This window comes from Neolamprologus multifasciatus, chromosome 4 (assembly GCF_963576455.1).
Source record: "Neolamprologus multifasciatus chromosome 4, fNeoMul1.2, whole genome shotgun sequence".
Classification (NCBI taxonomy): Eukaryota; Metazoa; Chordata; class Actinopteri; order Cichliformes; family Cichlidae; genus Neolamprologus; species Neolamprologus multifasciatus.
In genome coordinates this window covers 10,932,251-10,951,802 of record NC_140442.1, presented here as the reverse complement: position 1 = coordinate 10,951,802, position 19,552 = coordinate 10,932,251, and the positions used below count along the sequence as shown (strand labels likewise).

General features: G+C 41.8%; 1 protein-coding gene across 1 annotated transcript in view; it reads left to right on the top strand.

Annotated features, from left to right (window-relative positions):
- The first annotated feature begins 12,053 nt into the window (after positions 1 to 12,053).
- The window catches only part of pde4a (phosphodiesterase 4A, cAMP-specific), a 52,455-nt gene continuing 44,956 nt past the window's right edge, over positions 12,054 to 19,552 (top strand). Inside the window, exon 1 of the mRNA XM_085156230.1 lies at positions 12,054 to 13,357. Coding sequence (XP_085012356.1) covers positions 13,062 to 13,357 — 296 coding nt within the window. The 5' untranslated portion in view covers positions 12,054 to 13,061. The remainder of the gene's footprint in view (positions 13,358 to 19,552) is intronic.

Genomic DNA, 19,552 nt, shown 5'->3' with positions numbered 1-19,552 from the left:
AGGCGCCAACCTGCCTCCAATCTGTGTATTTTAAATCTCAGTGCTCTTCTGGCACCACTAATGTCTAGACTCTGGGCGGATCTGCCCTAACACCGATCGCTGCAGAGATCACATAATGCTTTGATGGATCATCAAAGTCTAATCACCAAATAGCTTAATTGAAATCCGTTTTTCAATAAATCACTTTCATTTTTTTTCCCAATTGATCCTTTGCTGTAATTCCTGAACAATTAATTCAAAAGTTTAGTAAAATAACTTAAAATAAAGCTGAAAGTCTGTAGGTCAATAACATATTGATTTACAAAAGCCACCTAGAAATACCTCCCAAACTCAACTTTTTACTCAGCCCCACAAATAAAATTATTCAATAAGACTTTACATTTCTTTTAGACCCAAAAAGAAATGATGCAACATGTAGAAGTGCAACCTTAATGTGACAATAAATACAACATAGCAGAAACAACTCCCACAGTAATAGAACCAGCAGCTGTTAGATTTTAGTATGAAGTGACTTTGTGATAGTTTAGTGTAACTAGTGCAATGTAAATATGACAGAATTCAACATGGATCATTATGAGATGAAACTGTAAAATAACTAGGTGCATGGTAAACACATCAGAATGTACACCTACTGAAATAAATTAGCAAGTAGATTTATGACACACTGCTCCGTGACACTCAACACAAAAAGGTTTAGACATTATTCATAGTGCGTGTTAACACAGTCGTTGGACTACAACTTAGAGGACAGAAACATTGTATTGATCCAATACCAGTGCTGGCATCAATACTGTCGATGTTTGGATCAATCCACCTCTAACGTCCTCTTCTCTGTCCAAGGTCTTCACGTGGTGAGTTGTGCTACTTTACTTTAACTAGTTTGTTTAGGTTATTATATATTAGGCACAAAACTTAACACAGTTTAAGAAGTTTTTTTTAACATGTTTTCACTGTTGTACAGTAAACATTGTCATTATTTTTCTTTTGGTGAAGACATTTTTACCTACATGGTAAAAAAAAAAATGTCATTATACAGATGCTAATACAGAGAAGAGCTCAATGTCTTTCATTTATTGGGAAAGCAAACTGCATATGATTCCAATTGCTACAAACAGAATATCGATTTAGTCAAAGCCGATAAAAACTTTTTGATGTTGCCCCAAAAGTTAGTTTTCAGAAGCCTCCTCCCCTAGAAGTTACACTCCTACCATTATTTTTTGCTCCTGCAGAATTCTTTTTGAGTGTATGAGTGCCATATCTCTATCCATCTGTATAATATCTCCGGCGGTTTTGCCAGAATATTAGCTCCACCATTCACACAAGCAACAGGATAAAATCCAGACCGACTGTGTCAGACATTTAAGTTGACATGCACCTCGGCTGGGTAACTTGCAATGCATGTGTGGCAATGTTAAAGTAAACAGCAAATGCTACCCTTCACAGTCCAATTAAAATCTTTTAATCACCCCAAATTTAAAGATGCTGTAATTGCATCCCATCATCCCCTCCATTCACTTTAGAAAAAGAGGAACATTTTCATTGTTGTCCATCCTATTTTAATTCTTTTTAATATTGTTTCCCTCTGTTCAGCACTTTGGCTGACACTTGATGTCTTTTAAATGTGCTATATAAATAAAAATGACTTGACTTGACTTGCCTATTAGTCCAAATACTCATACAAAGATGGCATCCTTGTAACATGTACACAGACTAATGTGGGATACACATGAAGGACTTTCAGCATGGGATGTAGCTTTATTGCTGTAGGCTACTCTCCACAGCTTAGTTAGCTGCAATAAGCTTTTCTGTGTAGGACATCTGTTCACGAGTAAACCTGCTCTCACAAGATTTCCACACCAGTATGAAGCTCGGTCTTTCTGACGCTCCAGTCACCACTAAAGGGCCTGAATGTCATTAGCAGGAGCTCTTAGTAGCTCTAAAATCTAGTTATCATGTCATTCGTGGTCTCAGTAGTCCCCAGCTTGTCCCTAAAGTGAGACACTGCCTTTCCTCCCTCACACAGCATTAAATCTTTCCCTCCTTTGCATTCAGCTGGATGGACATTTCAGTCAAATCTCATTGATTTGGAGTGGAAAAAACCCCACACTTGCTAAGTGAAAATGAAGCGAGAAGTTTTGTCTTATGCTGCTGCTGCTTTTGTGCACATCTCTCACTTATGAATGACTGTGCTTTTTTTATGTTGTTCAAAGTGCGGAGGATTGTTGCAGCTCTACTCCAACGTTAGCTTTGAATCAGCATGAGCGCGCGAGCCTTCACACAAATGAATGCAGCACGGACAAGAGGACAATCTGCCTCCGCCGCTGCACCTCCACAGAAAAAGACAACCTCAAGTTATTTCAGGAATCATTTCAACACTTGGTATAAATGGCCCGACAGTGTTCTGAAACACTGTTACATATCACTGCAGGTAGACCAGGTCTGAGCTACCTTTCATCCCATCTGCTGATCTCTTTCTCACACACAGCTGCATTCCAGCACGTTCCGCTTGCTTTCCATCAGCCCACATATGTGTAAGCACAAACCCAGACACACACATGCAGGCACACGCATATTTGCAGTCAGAGTATTGCTCACTGTCAGAAAAGAGGTGTGAATTAATATTTCATGGCCCTCCACTGGCAGAAAGTCAATCCATTTCCCAGCATTCCCATATGCTCGATGTGTAGGCTCCATGCGGACCAGAGGTCATACAGACTGAAGATGGTCTTTCTCCTGGACGCACAGGATTCATTGCCTCCTCTAATTGGCCCAAAACCGATAAACTGCCCTCAAGTTCATTTTAAGCACATGCCTACATCCTGTGCACATGCACCAACATTAAAATCCAAACAGAAGAAATGCATTACGCGCTCAACATTCCCACAGACTGCACAACCAGCCGACGCACTGACTAAATAAGAGTGCATGGCATTTCAATTATTCCTCACAATCTGAATATATATATAACATGGACAGCCATTTGGCCAGGCTGGTCATAATAAATCAGATGGGCGCTAAATGAAGTGTGCAGCTGACGCAAGCAAGAGGAGAATTCTTTTCACCACGCCACAATGGAGAGCTCCAGGCTGCACTGTGGTCTGTGGTCACTGTGTGATCCAATTTATCCCCCTCTCATGACTTTTTTAAATTTTGAGAACTTAATGATCTGACACAGTAGTTCCATTTTTAGGCTCTTTAGTTTCTTTTTACTTTATTTTGTATTCAAATATTACTGGCGTCTGAAATGTCATTCTCAAGGGATGCAATGAAAATATGCCAGCAACCCAATGAAAAATATAAACTTGGCCATATTTCCATGGAGTGCCTGCCTTTTTCAAAATGTATGTATTTTATTTTCTTCTCAGAGCGCCGGACGGATGAAGGTCATGCAGCTAAAGTCCTACGAATGTATTAAAAGCAAAAAGAACTGTGTTTTTCCTTCGTATTTGGCCAAGGCCTTCAAGATTAAATTAAAGAGAGTTTCTTTTGTCAGCATGCAGGAATTTAAATCAGGACTCCTGGAGTCCTCTGCGTGCTCATTTGCATTCTGATGAAGCGAATGAATCACACGTTAAATTGTGCTGAAATTTGTTTTTCAGGGAGGAATTCCGAAATGGGTATTTCAACTCGACTGCAAAAATTCTAATTTTATTTTGAAAGGTGTTTCCCAGATAAACAATACTCTAATCTGTGATTCTGATAAACAGTCTGATGTTGCTCTTTTCTGAACCCTTCCTGACAAACAACATTTTTTTTTCACGTAGTATTTCTGGATCCAGTTACAACCAGATCATCCTTCTTTTTTCTTCCTTTTTTACCCCCTATCTATTCATCTTTAAGGACATGGACTACAGCTGATTGTTTTCTTTCAAGGAAACAGCACCGAGTGTACTTTAGTGCAGCTGCCCTTAGAGAAAGCAATCAGTCTTTTATCAGTAATCAGTTTTGAAATACATATCTTGTAGTTTTAGCAGGGAAGACAGAAAGAATAAGATCAGACCTCTAATAAAGAGGTGTGTAATACAAAGATGCTATATGTACATTAGATATAAGGTCAAAGGATTTTCAATTTGAAGCTCTGCAGGTTGTGAATAATGTAGAAATGTAAGCGCTAGTTTGTGGACTCTGTAGCAAAACTGGTTGAATGATTCATTTTTACACTGCTGACATTTCTTTTGTTCATAAACCCACAATAAAGGCTTATTATCGTATTCAACAGGCGTGCTGCCGAATCTCACAGGTCGCATGTGTTTGACCTGCACATGCAGACATACAGTACATATCAATATCAACATTTGCATAAGGCAGATTTTGCCTGTTTTAAAAGTGCAGGCGGATTCATTGTAATAGTACTCTTTCATTTATATTTTTTTTTACTCAACTGAGAAAACACTTCTAAATTTAGGCCTGCCCTGGCTTTTAAAGTCAGAGACAATGTGATTAATGCTTTTTCCATTTTTTTCCCTTTCAGCCTGAACTACTGCCGTGCTTCTGAACGTTCCTTCACGAGGATCTGCAGCTCCAGATTTAACAACTACATTTTTTCCAAATTTGGAAAAATTACTTTGGAAAGGATTTTTATCATCATGCACAAGAGTCAGTGTGTGAAAGCGTTACACATTTGTTCTTCCCACGATCAAGCTAAAGCAAACGGCTTCAGTGGTACTTAATTTGTGATCCAGAGTCAGTCAGGAAATATCCAGGGATTATGATATTCGAGGATTAGTTCTTGAACAAAGGCTACATACTTACCATGGGTGTTAACTGTTTAATGCACCATTACATGCTGTATAAAGATAAATCTAATCATATTACTCTGTAGTAGGCTCTACATTTTACTTTTCCTACGTTTTTTTGTTTTATTTTACTCTTGGTGCTTATTTTGTTGTGTGTTGCCCAGTTTTGGAGATATCAGCAGTAGAGGTGTCACCCTCCTAATTTCTATATATTTTGCTTCCAAGGACCCAGGCTTTCTTGTACTTTTCTTGTAAGAGAGAGCTGAGTGTAAAAGCGAAGCTCTCAATTTACCGGTCGATCTACCCCCCTACCCTCACCTATGGTCAAGAGCTGTGGGTAGTGACTGAAAGAACGAGATCGCGGATACAAGCGGCGGAAATGAGCTTTCTCCGAAGGGTGGCTGGCCTCTCCCTTAGAGATAGGGTGAGAAGTTCGGCCATTCGGGAGGGGCTCAGAGTAAAGCCGCTGCTCCTCCACATTGAAAGGAGTCGGCTGAGGTGGTTTGGGCATCCGACAAGGATGCCCCCTGGGCCCCTCCTGGGTGAGGTTTTCTGGGCATGTCCCACCGGGACGAGGCCCCGGGGCATACCCAGGACATGCTGGAGAGATTACATCTCTCGGCTGTCCTGGAAACGCCTTGGTGTTCCCCCGGACAAGCTGGAGGAGGTGGCTGGGGAGAGGGAGGTCTGGGCTTCTCTGCTTGGGCTGCTGCCCCCGTGACCCGGCCCTGGATAAGTGGAAGAAAATGGATGGAGGGATGTATATACAGTGTTGGGAAGGTTACTTTTAAAATGTATTTCATTACAGATTACAGAATACATGCCCCAAAATGTATTCTGTAACGTATTAAGTTACGTTACTCAATGAGAGTAACGTATTCTGAATACTTTGGATTACTTAATATATTAACATGCTGTTTACAACTACATGAATGTACTATTGCTGTGATTTATTACTGTTACTGAAGGTCCGCGGCTCCGAACCGTAGTAAAGGGACCTCTGGCTAATACGTGGGGTTCTGTGTCGGGCTCGTAGCCGAAAACTAGCTTTACTTTGTTGTCTGGGTCAACTTTGCTAGCGAGAGACAGAGAGAGGCGCTGAAAGGCTGCTCCAACAGAACTTATTGTTTTTGGAGGAAAACACGAACACGGCGTACAGTCGAGTCTTAATAGCTTACTTACAACTGGGCTCGTCAGGCTCTCTTCTTGGCTGCAGTGGTTATTATTATATTTACATGCTTCCAGCTCCCGTTTCTGCTCGATGACAGCTCGTACTTTTCCTTTTTCTCCCTCCCTCGCTCACAGACACATAACGGGTACAGCAGTCCATTCTCCCTGCAGCGCGGACTACACTGCCTATGATGCTACATTCTTTAGAGCTATACCGGTAGCATTCTGCCTATTAGCTTAGCACAACAACAACAGACGCTCTCTCACCCAGGAAACACGCAGAGAGAGCGTCACCCTGTAACCATGGCAACCGTAACGCTGCCACCTGGAACAACAGAACGTAGCTGTCAAACAAAACCCAAACAGTCCTGACCCGCCACAATATGAAACAGGAAAGTACCGCCGTGTAATCCATTTATTTCAACAAAGTAACTGTATTCTAAATACCACATTTTTAAACGGTAACTGTAACGGAATACAGTTACTCATATTTTGTATTTTAAATACGTAACGGCGGTACATGTATTCCGTTACTCCCCAACACTGTGTATATATATGTATGGCATACCTCTGCATGCTATCCTTTGTGTGGTTTTGAAAAATGAGGTAACTGGACAAATAGAAGACAAAAAAAAGGATCAAACTTAAAAAAAAAAACAGTAGATGAAAAACAACTGAAAGCCATGTCCTTAAGAAGTAGAAAAATCCAGCAAATGTCCCAACTCAGGACCTGAGACATGCAACAGACCCTTTAGTCCTTTAGTTCATCCAACTACCACTGTTGCCAGTATGTTCACAGGAGGTCATGAGAAAAACATGGTGAAGACTCTGTCACTGCTTAGTGCTACATTTCAGCCAGTGGTTTGGGGGGGTTTGTTTAATCAAAATTGATGGCATTATTTAAATTATTGTTATCTACCATCAGATTTTGATGCACCACACAATATCATCTTAAAAGCATCTGATTATCAGTGGCTTCATTTTTCAGCAGGACAATGATCCCAAACACACTGCCAATGCAGTAAAAGCATACCTGGAGAGAAAAACACACAATGGAACATGTTTAGTCATTGATTGGCCTTCCCTAAATCTTAACATCACTGAAGCAGTGTGGGATCCTTTTGACAGAGAACAGAACTAAAGGCAGCCAACATTAAAAGAAGAGCTTTAAATAGATTATTTTAGATGTACAGCACTTTGTTCAACAGCCAATCATTTAACTGTGCTATATAAATAAAGTTGACATTGACTTTGAATGTCCTTCAGAAGCCTGGAGAACTATTCCTGAAGACTACTTAAAGAAATTGCAAGATAGCTCTACAACAGCTGTACCTCTTTCCCATTTCCTAGCAAAATATAAAGAAATCAGGGGTGGCACAACATTTTTGCACTGTACCGTGTATTCAAAAAACTCAGCAGCAGTGTCTCATCTCAGAAATCATGACCCAGTTACTCCAAAAGAAATCCACAAACCTTATTGTGAGTGTGTCATGCAGGAACCCTTTTCTCTTTATTGGACTACACTCGCCAAAGATTTAACCCCACAATAGAAATCGTCCGTCTACCTAAGACAAGAGGCTGCTTGTGACTGCATGTCAGTATTAATTGTCTACCCTTCAACTTCTTTCGAGAGGAGAAAAAATAGTTCCAAAACCAAGTGCTTACGACAAGGTTTGCAGAATTTTGAGTAACTGGGTCATGATTTCTGGAAAGACATTATTGCTGCGCTCACTTTGAGCATCGCGAGGTAAGTGTCATTTGGTTGCTTTACTTTGAAGAAAAACTGAGTAAGACACACCAAAAATAAATAATTAAATAACATTACAGGCCAGAACTGAAGTACATACATTTGATTTGGGGGAGAAATGTCTCTTTTAATAAAGAATATAAAAAGTTGCACATACAAGATGAGTTTACAATACAATACAATACAACTTTATTTGTATAGCACATTTAAAAGACCAGTGGTACACCAAAGTGCTTTACAATAAAAACAGGAAAATTAAGACAATAAATAAAAGACTATTAACAAAGTACCACATATGTCATCAGGTTAAGGGCACTAATTATACAACAATAAAAGGGAATATAAGAACAAAGTTACTAAGAACAGATATAGCTAAACGATAAAGTACATAAATAATAAATTGAACTAAATATAAAACAGGGACGCTAACTAGATGGAAAAGCTATGTTGAATAAATTAGTTTTTTAACGGGATTTAAAAGATAAAACGGAGTCTGACGCACGGATAGCGATAGGAAGGTTGTTCCACAGATTTGGTGCAATCTGGTGGTGAGATTTAGGTTTAACGGCTTGTGAGACTGCATAAATATCTAACTAACCATTTGAGCATGTGACAAATTCTTAGATATCAATATTTCTCGATATTTCTTACATCTGCACCCTTTCAGTCACTTCAGTCAGAGCTTCTGAAACAGCTTTAATCAGTGTTTAATCAGTGCCATCGAATGTTATCTGTGATTCATTTCTCATACTATGGACTGTATCCCTGTTCTGTCTGTTTACCTGCAATATATTGAAGTTCAATATCATAGCTCAAAGTGATATTACGCCACAAGAAAATGCTACATGTTTTTTTCCTACATGCGCTGAAACATAAGTAAAAAAATAATGATTATATTTAGGTCGAGGCAGAAAGGGAGAGTGAAGAAGCACGTGTATAAGAGGAAAACAACTCCTTAGAGTGTCAGTCTATTTCTAAAGCCGGTAATTACAGTATAGCTAGAAACTAGACTGGAAGTCTATTCCTCTGCTGGCTGCCCTGTGAGGCTGAGATGCTCGTTACCGAAAGCAAAATTGCTGGTTTGGTGGTTCTTTTTATGGCCGTGCACTTGTTCTACAAAAACCACAAGATTTATGTGTGGTGACTTTACAACAGTTTAGATTAACTGTGAGAAGGTGAGAGAGCAGGAGACAGAAAATGATGAAAATTTTAAAAAAGCTGTGTTTATTGGAAATCTGCTCCTGATGCCTTTTTCAGCATATTAAAGAGGTTGAAACACTTTTTGGGGAGAATGGGAGAACGTTTCAGAGGGGAAACTGGATGTTTAGGTGATTCTTAGCGAGTATCACATCCCCAGTATCGACCGTCTCCTCTCATGCTCACAGGGATGACAACAGGTGTGGGCAGAATAGCAGAAGACCTCCACCAAGACTCTCCATAACCCTTCAGAGACTCCCGGGAGCATTCAGACTTCATTGGCAGACAAAAAGGAGCAGCTGCACCTTTTTAGAAGCTTGCAAATGCTTCCAAACATTCATCTATTTTTTTAATAGCTTCTTATCTGTGTCAGGGTCGTGGCAACAAGCAGAGCAGCCCAGATCCCAGCAGCATCCCACAGCTTTATTTGGGGAATCTGGAGGCCCTTCAGGGTCAGCTGAAGCGCAAATACCAGCCTGCACGAATGCTTCCTGGTGGTCTGCATCACTAATAGGAAATATCTAAGGGGAACAGAACTGTCTGATTTTTATAACAAGTGGTTCCTGTGAAAGAGCAGCATCACAAGCTGGGAGCTTAGCTTGAATTTTATATCTTAAAAATGGAAAAGTGATTTAAAAAGAAACACGCATCTCCAATACAGAGAGGACAAGCGTCTGACACATGTGCAGACGCCAAAAATGCACCTTACTGCCACCGAGCTAAACACTGCGCAGGCCACTGCTGGGACTTGATTACAGTTCAGCTCAGATGCCTGATACCTGTAATCAAGGGGTATTTGATTACAGTTCAATAGCGTATGTCAAAGTAACATTGAACAATAACAGGCAATAATACTAGAGATGACATCTCCCCGTGTAAATGTAATATTTATTCACAATCACGTCAACAAGCGTAGAAGTCAACTAACCAGTCGACCTAATCAACTACATGACGAATCACATGATTTACAGTAAACACGTCTGTCCTTATTTGGTAGTTACATTCTTGTTTGTATTCCCTTTGACTTTAAATATGCATGAAAGATTTACCTGAAAGTGCTTTTTCCTGATTTCTGTAAGATATATAGTGCTGTTGCACTGGTGAAAGCCCATATCAATCATGGCCAAAGTTTCAAGTAATGAGATCGGCGCGTGTTCAAATAACCACCTGTGAGCCAAAAGCTCAGACGTCAAACTGTTCTAAGCGCTCAGTTTCAGGTAATTTTGCAGTTTCTGCTCTTGGCTCTGTATATCAAAGAGCGGGCATCCCTAACAGGGCCACCTCAGGCACGTGGATCTGGTTGTGAGCAAAAGAAGCCCCACCCACCTGCAGCTCAAACCTTCTGTCTGCAGAGACAGCCAATGAGAAAAAAGATGGATCAAAGGGACGGGTAAGGGAGCTAAAACAGTTTGTTTTAAACAGTGGAAGAAATGACAGGCTTCTCCAAGGCCCATTAAAAGACAAAATAGGACTATTTTGAACTATGAGTCACACAGAGATACTCTGGCAGAATGCAAGAAGAAAAATATGGAGCTGAAAATGAGCAGAACACATCACCTTTAAGTCAAACAGTGATTTAGATGTGTTAGAAAAGCAAGTCCGAGAAGATTTGGACACATACAGAGGAGAAACCTGCTTAGCTGATTGTGTTGGCAAATCTCTCTGTTTTTAAAACTATCTGCAAACAACACTTACATATCAGACTTAAATATGGTAATTTCCCTGTTGCAGCCACTCCAATAGACAGAAAGAAGACATAAATATGAAATGGCATAAATTGCTAATTTCACCAATGTGAATCCAGGTTAGCATTGTCCTTACAATGAAAATAAACATTAAACAATGGTATAAAATATATAAGAGAGCAGCTATCTAAAATTACTTGTTACAAAAACAAAATAATAGTTAGCAAAGCAAAAACAATATACAATTAATAAAGCATTGAGGTTGGAAAAAGTAACATCTGATCAATAATTCATTTTAAATCAGGAAAGCCTGTCCGATAACTGTATATCATTAAAAGAGATTTAAAAGAGGTCACTGACTCTGCTGACCTGATTTCCTTAGGCAGCTCGATCCATAGCTTCGGGGCTATGATTGCAAACGTCACCTCTAGTTAGCAGCTGCACCTCGGGAACAGATAAAAAGCTCCTGTCAGAAGATGTCAGCTAAGTACAGGCTCATATGGTACTTTAGAGGTCAGATACAGTATATAGAAAGGTGAAAGGTCACGAGGAGCCTCGCTAAATATGCGACAGCAGGTTCTCTTCCTGTCTATTTTCTGCAAACTACAAAAAGAGTTTTAGTGCAACAAATTATTTATTTTAAACTGAACAAAAAGAGACATTTCCAATGACTAAATAATGTTTTACAGTGTACAGGGCAATTTTTATAGTATGTTACATAAACACTAAACAGTGGCTGCCCTGAAATTGAATTTGCATGAATTACTGTAAGGAAGAAGATGAGCCGTGTAATCCTTTAGAGCATGTTCATTTTATTTCTACTCAAATCAATAGCACCTGCAGCTCTACAATAACCAACTTATCAAATGTGGAATCAGATTTTGCATTTAAATGCACTGCTTACATACACTGGTATAAATATTGATCTTCGATTGATGGAGGTCAGCAGATTGTCCCGAATAGCGCTCGTCTCTTGCTTTTATGGATAGTGTTATGCATTACCATTATCAGTGGCAGCTCTGTTGGGAATAAAACCTTTTACCCTTTAACGTGAGCGCCTTCTCCATTTTCCAGAGCAACAAGATAGTCTTTACTTTTGTTTCTTCTCTAAAAATAACCCAACAGACTGTACGCAAGAGCTCTATGGGGACGGCTCCAAGCTCTCAGTGATGTCTGGACATGAACACGTACTCCTCAAGCTTGAGATGGTAACTCAAAGCAACGACTATCAGCCTCAGAGAGGTAAAAATGATAAAGAGTGGTCTTTTAGATGTCATATCAGATGCTATAAGACTCTTTCTCAGCTGACATGATTTGGCCAATTTGTTGCTTTTGTTTTCTCTCACGGAAATGCCAAGTGAGCAGACAGGGGGCAAAGCATAATGGATGTGCAAATAAATGGTTTAAATCCCCCCCAGTGCTGACAGTGCTCACTGAGGAGAGCAACCACCCATCCACCATATAGAGACAGGATGGACCAGAACAGGGGGGGGGGGGGGGGGGGGGGGGGGGGAGAGAGAGAGAAAGAGAAGAGAGAGAGTGCTGTGGTGAAGCCAGTGTTTGCCGTCGAACTCCAGCAAATATGAGGATGGGGAGATAATGGCCCACACTGCACAGGATGACTGAACCTCCGCAACTATGAATTCTCTCCTTTTACGATGCATTCTGACTGAAAAAAGAAACAAAAAAGAAAGAAAGAAAAACTGAAGCAGAGAAAATCTGGACAGCAAAGGATCGCTTATGCCTTTTGGATATGTCCAACCTTTTTTCAGCATTCTGATCTATTAAAGATAGGCTGAGTCCTGTTAAGCCTTTTAGTTAAAAAGAAGAAGAAGAAGAAAAATATCTCCACCGAGGAATTGCTGAAGACTTCTGCGCTTGGTGTGCGCACAAAGATGCTGTAGCTCTACACGAACCACGATAGACTGAGTACTTTAATGGAAATTGCTTGGAAATTTGAGCTCTGCTGAAAAAACATACGGACAGCAATAATACCACACACAGAAAGAGAGAGAGTGCGAGAGACAGAGAAAGAAAGCGGGGAGAGCCAGCGCCGGCGATCTGTGTGTCTCTGCAATAAGTGGCTAATAAAAAGCAATAAATTCTCTAAAATAAATACAGTCATCTGGTTGTGCGCCATGGGCGATGAGGCGTCAAACTTCAGGAGAAGCAGGAGGACCGGTGTCTCATCACCAAAACCCCGAACTGGTGAGGATCACGGCAGACTGGAGATTTGGGGATAAACTAAAACTGATCTCCACCGAGAACAATGAGATTATTGATTTTTGGATGACTTGTCAGGTTACCACTGTGGCAGTTTTTTGATGTTATTCAGAAAACAGCATAGAGACCGGTGCTGCGCTGGACTTGGTCACTTCGGTTTGTTCTCTCAGAGATCAAATGGCAGAGAGGGACATGACATGTTTTGTTTTGTGCTTGAAATAAGCGAATACAGCCATATTATTTAATCAAGAAGTTAAAAAAGATTTTTTTCTTTTTTTTTTCTTTTTTTTTTTTTGTTGCACTATGATGGAACCACCACCATGTTCGAAGAAGAGCCTGTCCCTGTCGCTCCCGGTTCCCCGGGAAGGACAGGCGACTCTGAAACCTCCGCAGCATCTTTGGAGGCAACCCCGGACCCCGATCAAAATCAAACACCGGGGGTACTCCGACACGGACCGGCATCACCACCGGCACATGGAGCGCTCCGACGCCGTGGATACGAGCGACAGACCGGGACTGAAAAAGTCTCGGATGTCCTGGCCATCCTCCTTCCACGGGACCACAAACACATCCATCGGAAATTGTGTCGGGAACAAACGGTAGGCGAGAAAGAGATGCATTCCAAACATCCCAATAATAGCCCATGACAGCCCACAAGGCATATGCGTAAACGGGGGAGGGGTGGGGGCATTTTAATGAGTGCGTAATAACGCAGTGCGCCTGAAGGGTTAACTGATATGAAGCGCTTTCTATCGAGAGGCGGGACGCGTGGGTTTTCGGTACAGATGCGTTATGCGTCTTTGGATAGACTCTGTCAGATGGGTATGAAGCGCAAACCAGGCCGCCCACTCGAAACGCAGAAGCACCTTAACAATGTTAAGAGCGTCAGCATACTAGTTGATAAGTAACATGAAGCTCGGTGATTTAATGGCATCAAAGGTCTGGTGTGTGCGTTCATGCGTGCAAGACAGAGATATCGCCGGCGTGCGCACTCTGGGACTGCATCAGTTTGTTCTCAGAGGGCGGTTTGGGGCTAGGTGGGCGTTGAAGCAAAAAAAAAAGAAAAAGTGCCCTGCTGATGAACTCCTTATCAAGACAGTCCCTAAATTCAAGTGTAGGTCTCCCTGACCTTTGACCCTCTTTCTGTGGTGAATTGAATTGGTGGGCTAAAAAATAGGATGCAGTGTTACCTGGACTTGTGTCACAGAAATGTCACACAGATGGCTTCAGACAGCATCTAGCTGGCACACACTGCTGCTCTGTGATCAGACATGACAGTAAAAAATTCACTGCCTCATAACGGGAGGACAAACACAGCACACCTAAACTGCACTAGCACTTAAATCAAATTAAGCAACGGATGTTAATCAAACAGATTTGATTAAAGGCATTTCATTAAGTGAGTCGTGGAACTGCATGATTATGATACGATTACTTTGTCCTCACTCAACAAACGCTCCATTTATCCTCTTAAGGAGACACTGAGAGTGCAGCATAAGGATGTTTTGTCCAGTGTTATCGCCTTTTTTAACTTATAACAGCAAATAATTTACAGCCTGGTAACACAGAGTTTGTCTTGGTTGTGACTCTTTTTCTTTTTTAGTCTTGTCTGTGAAAGAGTGACTGTCATAGAGAGAAAGACGAGGGCTTTCCTGCTTATGCTGGTTTTTAGTTTGCTCCCTCTTCCCTTCTTTTCTCAGTATGACCTGAAGTCCCTCCAAGTCAAGGTGTTAGTTTACATGTTGGATTGCTTAGAGCTGCCTTATTATCCTCCTAAACTTTTCCCATGCACTCATGAAGCACAAACATGCCTCTACCACATTAAACAAGAGGATTGTCACACTGATGACACATTTACGGCTGTGTGGTGGGTCCCGATGGGAATGTGGGGGTCTAGCATTTTTTTTCTTTTACTCGTTGTCTCTCCAGTTTTTTTTTCTTTTCAATGCCACAGACGGCCTTCCCGGCAGGCCCCTGGGAGAAAGGCCAACTCCAGCTGACTGGAGGAAGGACTGATTTGTATTTTAGTCCCCAGGACACGCTCTGAGGCAGTCCAATCTTTAGTGCATTGGGACTGACTCTGCCTGCCCTTCTCCTTCTGTGGGCGGCAAACCATGAGAGGGCAGAGAAAGAGAGATAATTCGATTCCAACAAGCTCAGTTTTGAGGGCACACGGAGCTGGCTCCAACTGTGTGTGCGTGTTCATGTGTGCGTGTATGTTCCTTAGCACATTCGTAAAGTGATGTGTGCGATCAGTGGGTGTTTGTGCTACACACTGGTCAGGAAGGAGGGTGCACGGAGGAATGGAGGCTGCTAGTTGAATGTTGTGTGTCACGGATGGTGGTGAAATGTGTGTGGAGGTATTTATGTGTGGGCTGTGCACAGGTTAGTGTCTGACCTGTAGCCCATATGGTTTCCAATAGGCCTTGTTTTACCTCTTTTCACATCAATGGGAGGTCAGAGGTATTTCCACTGTGCTGAAGCTATTTTTTATTATTTTCACATACTGCAGCGACTGTAAATTCTGCCTCTTTGCTTATGTCCACATAATGGACGCTTCAAGCAGATGCCTCATCGCTTCACTGTATTTATAAACATCTATGTTGATCCAGCAGCGCTGTGCTCTTTCGCTCAAGGCTAACTTGCATTGAGCGTGGCCTATGGAAGGCAGCTTCATGCACATCTGCTTTCACCGCTCTGAATGCTCTTATTTACATGCAGATGTCTGGAAATTTTCCTCAAAGTACATTTTAAACAAGCTCTCATTTAAGGAGCCATCCATTCAACAATCAGAAGGTGAACAGTCTGAGATAACTAAGTATATTTTCACAATATGTCTCAGTAGAAGGCCAGGAGAAATAGGAAGGCTGTAAATCTGACCTCTTGCTAAGATTAAATGATATTTTGGACAGTCACTCTCATGATCTGATCCTTTCTTTGGGACTTGCAACACAATGTGTCTTGCAGCAAAATACAGCAACAAATTAGACCCCCTCCCCCCTGTAATTTTCACACTTAATATAGCCATCCAGTGAGGCGGATTGGACCGGCTCTTGCTCGCTGTATATTTGAGGCCCCTGCTCCAATCCCCATCATATGGCAAGGAAGTGACCAACAGTTAGAGCCTAAAATCTGCTTAGATTTAAATGTTCTGAAGGCATCGCAAATTTAGCAAACATGAATCGGTGACAGGTTGAGATGTTCTAAGTTTTAATGTATGCAAATTCAATGGTTTTAGCTTTGTACAAACACAATAAGACCAAATGTACCAGATAAGGATTCCTTTTCCAGAAGAGTGGAAGAATAATTGGTCTTTGATTTGTTGCGTGCTGACTGACCCGGTGGAAGACCTTAAGGAGTCGGTCAGCGCCTCATCTGGAGGAGGTTTCAAGAGATCAATGAGCCTGAGAGCTTCTGGCGAAATTGTTTCGGACAGGGTTCAGGGAACTGTAATAGAAACCCTCACTATTGAAAAAAAGCACTCCCAATAGTCTCCAGTCTAGCGGATGGGGGGGATACACAAAAGGGATTTTGCATAACTGTTTGAAGAATCCCAGTCTGCAGCTTTTCTACTTCTATCCTACAAAATGGCAGTCTTAGTGGCAATCAGCTTCCCCCCCAAAGAGTGTCAGTCTGCCTCCTCTGCATTTCCCCGATGTCTTTTGTTCAACAGTCTTGTCATGCCTTTTGTCAGAGGACGTTAATATGAACGTATCAGCCATCAGGTCCCATGCCCAATGCGCTCTGGGAAGTTCCGACATGAAATGAATGACTGACACTGAACGAGTAACAGCTCTTCCCGCAATTCAGTTGCTATGGTTACTTGTTTTGTGCATTTGTAGAATAGATTTCATTTACCCAAAAAAGGCAAAGCCTAAGGCACTTGATGGGCTCGACTGTATAATTTGTCAGTACGTAGCAGATCCCGCTGGATATGCATCATGACTTGTATGTTCATAAGGTGAAAAAGGGAATATTAATGCATCTCAGCTGAAGAACTGAAGGCTTCAGATTGAAGTTTGATCACAGCAACCTCTGCGACAATTTCAAACCAAAGCCTTGCTCACTTCCTCACCTACCACATATGCATTCTTTATACCCCCCCCCTTCCCCCCTCCTCCCTCCAACCGAGGGATCTAGTGCTGATTTGTAAGCTGTAGCTGCTCTTTTCCCTGCGTGACTGGCCGGCTGCCATAATAATTTAGCTCATAATGAGGTACAGCTCCAGTTAATTACCACAACAGCAGTATTTTGCTGTTGATCATACATTTGCATTTATAACACAGGAGATCCAAAAACGTCTCATACAGAGAACATTCAGGAACTTCCCCACCAAAAGTGTTTTAATAGCATTAAGTAATAGACCTCTTATCTCATTTAGGTAGTGGAAGCATCTGTTTAGGCTACAGATTGCGCTCTTCTGTGAATACATCGTGCTTTCTCGCCGCTCTCAGCACTAATTAGTATCTGGAGGCAGTACACGGACTGGAACCGTGCTCGCTGCGCTTTAGTTGGCTCAGGCGGATACCCCAGGTAAAACCTTCCTCAGCAATGACGCCGAACAGATGTCTGCTCAAAGGGAATGTATAGGTCCCCTCATTCAAGGTCCCTCTTTGTGTTTGTTCTCTGCTCGTCGCTTTGTTTTACCTGCAGACTCTCCCACAGACACTCGGGCCTCCTGTAACCACGTTTAGTGGCGTCAGCTAAGCTTCAAGAATCGACTGGAAACCTTGGCGTCTTTGCATTTTAATTGATTTCACACTGAATCTTCTCAGAGTTGTGATACACCAGTCATTTGTTGTTTTTGTGTGTGTGTGTGTGCTTTTTAACAAGTGCGGATGGGCAGAGATCCCAGTAAGAGGAAACAAAGTGAGCATCGGCATCAAAAATCCAAGTTGCACAACAAGTCCACCTGTTATCCACGATTATCTCCGTGTTTGGTGCAGCTGCTTACATTTAGTCTGTAACAGCCCCTTAGTCCCTATTCCTTTTCACGCTCATGTTCATTAAATCGCCTTTTTGGAACTTTCTGACACAGTTGATTATGCAATACTTTCTTTTGCCTCTTTCAACATGCCCACTATGATGATGATAAGCCTCATAATGGCTATTTTTTTCCTTTTCTTATCTAATTATACTGTTTGAATCAGTCTTTTGTCCATTAAAATAACAGTCTTTGATTGCTGCATGTCTCTCTTTTTGATCCCCTATCCTCTCAGTGCTTTCTTTCACCTCAGAGTAAATGGAGAGTATTGATTCCATCTCTATTTCTGCTCTCTGCTTTGTCTTTCCATTGTGTGGCCCGTCCCGCTGGTTCCCAATAGCGTCGAGATGCTTTCTGATAGCCTTCTTCTTGCTTACAGCGGCATTAGGCACACTATCATAAATCTATTATTTCACCCCCCACCTCCTCAAAGCCATATCTGAATCTCAAACCTTCACATCCTGGCAGTGAAATGAACTGCCCACCGCCAACAGTGTGCAGCGCCTCATCTCTTCCTACATTCTTCCCCATAAAACGGGGTTTTTATACTGATTTGATTTTTAGTTCTTCATGCTCCAGTCGCTTCTTGAAAAATCACAGACTTCAAGGGCATGGCAGACACAAACACCTTCATCACATGGCTGGAAATCAGCTGCCACTAAAAAAAGAAGTTCAAACAGCCTTTGCATCAAAGAGAAGTTGGGGAAAAACAGCATCCTAATCATGCTGTGGGATTAAAATGCACACAGTACTCTGTAAAGCTTCCTGTATGGATTTACAATCACCCATTTCCTTGGATTTAGTTTTCGTCTGATACAAAAAAAATAAATAAATAAAGCGTTTCTTTTTTAGTAGTAATAGTAATTTATTCTTCGAGCCCAAAGGCACTAAGGGGAACTAAAAGGAAAAACCTTTTAGTGTAATCAAATCGCCCACTTCATACCAAGAAAAAGGTCTTTATTGCTGAGACTTGGGAGTATTTAAATGTCAAAATGTGCAGCGTATTCCATTTCACAATAAGTGCTAGTCTTTCACCTCTCAGCAAACAGTTCAGCTTGATAGAAAACGGCAACATGATGCCCATGTGTGAGATTCCCTATAAGATAGAGCGACGAATAAGAATATTATGTCCATGTGGTGCTCAAGCAGGTGATACACCATCAGTCAGAACCAGCTGGCGGTCTCTGATGATGTCGCAAAGGGGGCAACCCCCCTGAAAAGCGCTTTAGGCTGCTGTCTCAGTGCAGAGCTGTCTGAATGAGTGAGTCTGACAACCCCTCTGTCAGCGGCGTGTCAGCGCAGCACGCGTTCAGTGAAGCAGAGAGCACAAAACCGTAGCCACCTGTTGAGCAGAGCACCGTGTCGGACTAATGTGAGGCATGTCAGGAATGCTCAAAGAGTGCCGAGTTTAAATTAAGAACTCGCAGCAAATTACGGCTGGAGCAGATGAAGGTGTGCACCTAGAGGCCGCACTCGTCGCGGGGGGGGATGCTCACGCTTGTGTTCAGCTGCCCGCTGATGCCAACATCTCATCTGAAGTATCGCTTCCAGGCCTCGTGCCCCAGGACAGAGCTCACGCCCAAAACTACTGGCTCAGTTTCAGCTATATGGATGACTACGGAAGTCTGTCATACGTGTTTAGAGTAACAGATGGCTTTAATGCTGGCTTAACGTGTCACAGACTTGTACACTAAGGCAACAAATACAACCAACGCTTTGTTCAGACTCTCATTTTTTTATTCTGTTTACGGCATAAATCATACTCGTAGGTGTTGACTGTATATCATTATTATTATTGACAGATATAGAA